The sequence below is a fragment of the Saccostrea echinata genome, unplaced genomic scaffold (assembly GCF_033153115.1).
Source record: "Saccostrea echinata isolate AGI-Se365-2 ecotype Australia unplaced genomic scaffold, CSIRO_AGI_Sech_v1 ptg000009l, whole genome shotgun sequence".
NCBI lineage: Eukaryota > Metazoa > Mollusca > Bivalvia > Ostreida > Ostreidae > Saccostrea > Saccostrea echinata.
Genome location: NW_026889758.1, coordinates 23,914,813 through 23,921,995, shown reverse-complemented (window position 1 = coordinate 23,921,995; position 7,183 = coordinate 23,914,813). Strand labels below are relative to the sequence as shown.

At 35.6% G+C, this 7,183-nt stretch overlaps 1 protein-coding gene across 1 annotated transcript; it reads right to left on the bottom strand.

Annotated features, from left to right (window-relative positions):
• Nucleotides 1-368: 368 nt before the first annotated feature.
• On the bottom strand, nt 369-7,183 carry LOC133182566 (3-oxo-5-alpha-steroid 4-dehydrogenase 1-like). Its single transcript, XM_061317411.1, has 5 exons — nt 6,876-7,183; nt 6,009-6,175; nt 5,748-5,849; nt 5,162-5,312; nt 369-561 (listed from the first exon to the last, which is right to left on the bottom strand). Exons 1-5 carry the CDS (start codon nt 7,181-7,183, stop codon nt 495-497), a joined length of 795 nt encoding a protein of 264 aa, XP_061173395.1. The 3' UTR covers nt 369-494.

The window sequence follows — 7,183 nt, the reverse complement described above, 5'->3', positions numbered from 1 at the left end:
TTTGTTATACAATTTAGTTGTTAGTTGGTCCTTATCGTCTATAGTCATAAATCCAAATATGAAACAGACGTGGCAGACTTTGTGGTGTCTTTTTATTTCAAGTTCACTGGGATCTATCGAACCGACTTATGAATGAAAGTAACTATTGTTAATTGATAACACATCGTCGATATATCTAAATGTCGAAATGCTACTGCAAGTGTTTTTTTCCTCTCATGTAGTTTTTTTTTAAATTCTGCTTCATACGAATATAAAAACAGGCCGGCTAATAAATGAGAACAATTAGTGCCTATCTTATTTCCAACAGTTTGTTGGAAGACCTGGTCAAGGGAAAAAAATTAAAAATACACTCTTTATTATGTTTTTTTTTTTTTATTAATTTAGACCCAATCCTGTTGTACATCAGGAAATTGGCACCTTATTTTCCTCCTACTGTAGCTGATTTTGTATTTTTCTATATTCAAGCAAGACGTGATTAAGATCTTGTGGTTTCTTCATAGAATGAATGGAATCAAGGCTTTTCTTTCTGGAGGATAGTCTTCAAATTTCTGTTTGTACCACCTATTCAAATAGTGAATACATTATATTATACAATAAACGCATTCAATAAGCATTTAAAATCAAAGTAACCAGAAGTACAGAGAAATGAGCTCAGTTACAGAGTAGTGAAAAAAGACTGTTTTGCATGAAACATACATTATAAGAACAGATAAGCAACAATAAGTTAGAATAACATAAAGCATAAAAAATGTATTAAAAAATTTAATTAAATATAGATTACTTAGAATTTAACAGCATAAACAATTGATTACATGTATCGTTCCTGGGTCTTATATCACTTACAGAAGATGAAGCAAGGTCAAAAGTTTGTGCACAGATGAGGCCTAAGGGGGAGTTTTGCAGCAAGGTGTACATCAGGTCAAATTCTCTCCGCATTAGTGTTAGCCTGGTAACACATGTATTAATTTTATAGAATGTGGCGCAGTCCCGGGGGGGGGGGGGGAAGGCTGATGAAAATCTTTCATATATTTTAAACAAATAAATAATCGAAGAACTTGGAGAAATTACATAAGATTATCATTATTGTTTATTTTTTTTAGAAAATTCCTCAGTTTACTTTGTTTAATTTAGTGTTTGTATTGTCTCAAAAGCGACTGAGCATACGCACCATATTTCTACTCGTAAATTGGAAGCAGCATATCCAGTTGAACTCCATGACAAAAGCCGGCTATTGCTCTACGAGCAATGAACCCGGCTAAAACCCTTTGCCATTTTTAGCCGGGCTCATTACTCGTAGAGTTTTTGTCAACCGGATATGCTGCTTCCTCACCGCTAAATCAAATTCTAGTCTTAATCATCAAGATGCTTCGACTCTATCGTTTGTGTCATAAACACAAGCGTCTGGATGATCGAGACTAATTAAATTTACGAGTAAAAATATAGTACGTATGCACAGCCGCTTTTGAGAAAATACATCCACTTAATTAAAAAAAACCGAGGAATTTCCCAAATAAACATTAATGATAATATGCTTTCTCCCATGTTCTTAGATTAATTATTTGTTTAAAATATGCGAAAGGTTTTTATCAGCCCCCACCCCCGTCTTGTCACATTCTATAAATGGAAGTTGTATTACATGTGTACCCAGGCTAATAATAATGCGGGGAGCATGTGACCTGATATACACCTTGCGGCAAAAACTCCCCGCTGAGGACTCATCTTTGCACAAACGTTTGACCTTACTGCATCAATCTGTAAGTTAAAATACTTAGCCATTCATGAAGCTTTATCTTCGTTGAGAAGATTTTGATTTTTTTTCTTTTTGGTATGCCTATGTGACTAACACAGGCATTTGCTGCCCACTACAGTGTTGTAAAGACCCAAAGTAGCCCCGCCTCCCGAAGGATGGCTATATAGCGACTCTTCCTTCCAAGAGGAATACATGTAACGTAAGAGCCATATTCTCCTCCCCAACCTTTATAGATAGTTTTCGATAGACACGATTTTAGCAAGAGTTATTTCCCGTTCGTCGCCATATTGGAGGTATACAAGCCCGAATTCCTTCATTATTCAACCAATTTAATCTTCTCGTACTGGGCAATTGGGTGAAGATAACACAATTTTTCTTACGAATTTATGTTAATGCAAGCTTCCTTTAATTCGTTATTTTAGTATTTTAAAGATTTTTGGCCTTATATTTCTGCCATACAAGTTCAGAGATAAATATACACGCTATATAAACGCTGATTTTTTTATGTGAAACAAAATGATTAAATGATTTGAGAAATATGATGTGTAATGAAAAAATAATACTTTCCACAAATGTTCACTAAATAAGTCATTGTAATTACAAAACAATTAAGCAAAATCTGCAAATTAAGAATTCAGTCTTTTCATGAATACTGACGAAGGAAGTGCGTACCCAGTATAGACACGTATGTCCGCGACACAGGCACATGTTTCGGTAAAAGTCGAATTCAACCATGAAATGGTATGTGCTAATCCCGCACAGAGAACAAAATTAAAAAATGAGTGGGTTTAAAAATTCAATTCCAGTGTTTAAATATTGCATGAGTAAATAGAACTTGTTTACGTCTGATTTTTCCCTGAAAACATTACGATGTTTATCCGATGTAATTTTAGAAACAGATTTTTGGCCAATCAAAATCTCTGTGCGGGATTAGCACATACCATTTCATGGTTGAATTCAACTTTTCCACTCGACGAGCAGAGTTTTGACGCTGTTTACGGAGACTAAAGAAAATAAAGACAAGCATGTCATATATGGTTGTGTAGATAAATTATTGTAGAAAACATAGGTATAAACAGTTTGTCAGTGTATTTCCTCTGAAAGTGTAAATGAGTGCGATTCTGGGGGAGGGGGGTACTCCGTGTAATTCGGAGTTAGATACCTTGTGTTATTATTATACTATGGGTTAAAAATTTATTACCGAAACAAGTGCCTGTGGTCCGCGAGAAATCATACACGACGAAGTTCATTGCAATTTGACTACGACTATGAATAAGGTTATTGATTGATTGATTGATTGTATATTGTTTAACGTCCCATTCGAGAATTTTCACTCATATAGAGACGTCACCGTATGGGCCATTTGCGCAGTGAGGGTTCTTTACCTCTACCGTGACACGAGGCCTACGTTTTTAAGGTCATATCCTAAGGACCCGTGACTTTCACTTCTAATCCCGGGCGCTTGGCGAAGGAACAGTCACTACCTATGTTTACGTCTCAGGTTTGACGCGGCGCGGCGAACGAGAATCGAACCCGGGCCTCCCGATCACGAAGCGAACGCCCTATCACTAGACCGGTAATAAGGTTAATGTCTGTCATTACAGAGTAGATAGTTAATACTGGTTGCTTTAAAAGATAAGTACCTTTAAGTGTTTGACGTTTGCCATCCATGTCAAAAGTTATTTGTATACCAAACGGCCTACCTCGTTTTCTTGGCGCCATTTTTGTTTATTGCTAGCGCTCTCGAGCGCTAGCAACTACGTTAGTCTATATTTCTGAAATACGCATGCTCGACTTCACGGTCGGGGATTCTGGGAAAACTACTGTAGATAGACTGTACGATAAGAATTTCGTTTTTGTCAGACAAAGATAGAAATGATCCGAATTAATACTGGCCTTTCCTGTCTGATATGCGCGATATACATTTCGTAGGTTAGAGACAGTCAATACCGTCTAGATCCGGATTCTGAATTTTTTAAATGTATTGTCTAACCTACACATACATGTAAAAAGTACAAGAAAAAATTTTGCCATATAATGCCAAGATTCTAGACATCTACCTTTCCTTACAGTTTTACCACCTTAGTAGATAATTCCGGCAAGCTCGGAAAAAACAACAACAACAAAAAAAATCTTTTTCAGAGTATGTCGGAAATACATGTCAATTTAGTGTTTATCATCTGAAAATACATATGATCTGAAGTTTCGTGTTTTGTTGTCTAACCTGCACGTAAATGAACAAAAAGTAACAGTAACTCGGGTCTTATAAAACCAAGACTGTTATTTCTAAAGTTGTAATGAATACATAGCTTTTCTAATCTACCTTCATATGGATCTTTCCAGCAAGCTCGGAAAACCGCGGCAACCTCGGATATGTTTTCCGAGCTTTCTGGAAAGGCCCGAAGGTGCTAATTGGTTCTACTGACCTTTTATTTTTCACCTCGAAATTGAAATTACAGTAAAATACAGAATGCTTAAAGCACAGTTAGGAGTTATGCCATTGCCGACGTGAAGCACACTCTTAGAATCACCATTCTGAATTGTGACCCCCCCCCCCCAACTCAACCCCCAGTGCACCAATCTACCTTCCTATTAATAATTAATCGATTCAGCAAATTTAACAAATGGTTCGGATATCTTCTTCTGTATTTTATTATGCTACAGCGCTAGCTCACCAATCTTTTTAAAAGATAAGCTTGTCAATCTAAAAGTAGCGACGGTGTCACGTGATGCATTAATTTAAATAGAGGCATTACTTATTAAATAATTATAATTTAACATCTTTATAATGCGTTCATATTCGATTGTGTAATTTACAGCATTTACGTAACTTTAATTGGTAAACAAAATAAATAAATTTTCAACTTCATTTTAACTGACGCAAGTTATAGCCTATCGAAAACTATCTATATTTATTTAGCTGTTCTCCTCAACCTAGACAAGTTAATTTGTATGTTATCCTTTATTAGACTTTGTTTTGTTAAACACTTCTCTGGGAAAGCAAAGAGCCTCATAGGTCGGTGTTTATAGTTATACCCGGATTCTCTCGTGCTAAGAGGATAAGTCATTATCTCCCACAGGGTAAGACATCAGTCAATTGCTTTTAAACTCTTTCACCTATGGACTGACATAATCTAGACAAAGTGTCTTAATTGTCTATGGACACAACAAACAATATCAAGTGACCACGGCACCACGGGATTTGACCTACCAGTGGTACATGTATGAACACTGAGTCGTGTGCTCCACAGTTTATTATTTCTAAGAAGAAAAGATGACTTTCACCTAGCCAATCAACGCTTCAGGATATATCTTTTCATACTTTCCCCTTAATGATATTTAATCACAAGTATATTAAGCTGAATGGAAAAAATACAGTTTTTATTGTGAAACAAAACAAAAACAACTCACTGGTGGTGATGACAAGCACGTGGTCCTATATTGCATAAAGTGAAGAAGAAGAAGGAAAAGGCGGAAATACTGCCATTGGCCACAGCGAATCCAAACCACTCCAAAATCTCACCGAAAAAATTGGCGCCGGAAACGTATTCAAACATCCCACCTAAAAGCCATTCACATGACGTAAAAACCAATTTAATATACTGAAATTAAATGAACAAAAATTCTCTCTCTTTGAATAGTGGGGTGTAGTGCGAATTAATATGGACAGAAGAAAGTGGATAAACTGTCCAACAAAAATATCTCTCATGATTCTTTTTGTGTATTTTATAGATAGATTGTTTCTAGGGAAAAAAACACAATTATTGGTCAGAAACTTTTCAAAATGCTTAGTGCCTCTGGTTGGACTTTGTTTAGTAAGAATAGTGTACTGAGTATGTCCAAATACTTACCATGTACGTATTCCTTTAATTTTGGAAAACATGATTATAGTCAAACAGACGGACGGGCAATGGACACCTTAGCATTACACACGTTCTTCTGTTCTTTGACCAGCAGAGATTAAAACACAAACACACCCTCACACAAAGCAGCTTACCTCTTGGAATCTTATAACCAGTCTCTCCTGGTTTTCTTAGGTTTCTGAGAATGTGGTCAGCTTGAAGATTCGTAAACATACCCATAAAAAACAGACAGACCCCTAAAAATATATTAAATGCATATATGACCGTCTTAGAATGGTGACCAAAGACAAACTTTAAAATGCTTTATTTTCCCGAGACCTCAGCATTTCCAAATCCAAACTAACACACGAGGAAGAAAAATGTTTATAAGAATTAGATATATAATTAATAATAACCTAAATAAAATCTCAAATTCCACATCCATTTACTGCCAAAGTCTGCATATTTGATGATGTATCCGGCCTGGAGATAGCCATTACACACACAGAATACAAAAGCGAGAACGAAGGGAATGAGTGGGGTCGGCTTACCGCCCCTGATGAGGAGAGGGTAAATTATCGATCTAAAATGGAATTTTGTAGTGTAAACTCGATTCTGCTGAAATCATACAATATTAAGTGAAAATTGATTAGTTCAATAAAATAAAAAAGTGTGTATTCAGAGACAGCAATTTTATAACAGAGATTCGCAACACAATCATTAATATATTTATTTACGAAAGTATGTGACTGCCCCGGCATTATCCTAGAATTACTCTTTACTGGTTCTTTATTTCAATAATAAGATAATTCAGTAATCATTTTATTATTTATGGGTGTATGATTTGTAACATATTTATTGAGTATTAACACCAACCTTTTAATTTTTCAGCTTTCTCTTTTATTAAATAAAGAAACTTTTGAAAATATGACACTGAATAGTTCATTGATATAAATGTGCATGTTTTACTTCGTTATCATTGATAATTTATTAAACTGCTAGAGATTTACTGCCGAAAAAAAACCCAATAGGTACCGCAAGATTTGAAACAATGAATCTCTGTTATTTATTGTCATTATTATTGATAATGCATTCATAAAAGTAAACTGAAAAAAATCTCTGAAAGTACTTATTAATCTAGACCAGAGAGGCATAAGCCCTAAACCAGTTGCAGCATGAAAAGAAATCATTGAAAGATTGTCCGACCGGTGCCCCATACGTATAATACAAAATAAACAAAGCGTTCTCAGGTTCTGCAAGCTTCTTGTCTGTTTGTCACTTACCTTTGAAAATAATGAAACAAGAATAATCCCAGAAGAATTTTGTTGGGAGTATGTGCTAGTTTTGGACATTCTACATAGTATACCAGTAATATCGGCACAAGGAAGGCAGGTATCTCCTGAATAAACCAAGCCAAGTTAGCGTTCACTTCCACTCCCCAACCACCACGCGCATATCTACCGTACGGTGTACTTAGAAATTGTAAACTAATGACAACTACAATGCCAAAGAAAAACAAATTATAGGACAAAAAATGGAAAACCTCCAAATCTAGTCCTAAGACTTTATCAATCCAAAATTGCACATCCAT

Coding starts and splice junctions, on each gene's coding strand:
- LOC133182566 (XM_061317411.1), bottom strand. CDS start 7,183: ATGGATGTGCAATTTTGGATTGATAAAGTCTTAGGACTAGATTTGGAG. Junction 5,313..5,747: donor TGGTTATAAGATTCCAAGAG/GTAAGCTGCTTT, acceptor AATGGCTTTTAG/GTGGGATGTTTGAATACGTT. Junction 562..5,161: donor CGTGCTTGTCATCACCACCA/GTGAGTTGTTTT, acceptor CTATTTGAATAG/GTGGTACAAACAGAAATTTG.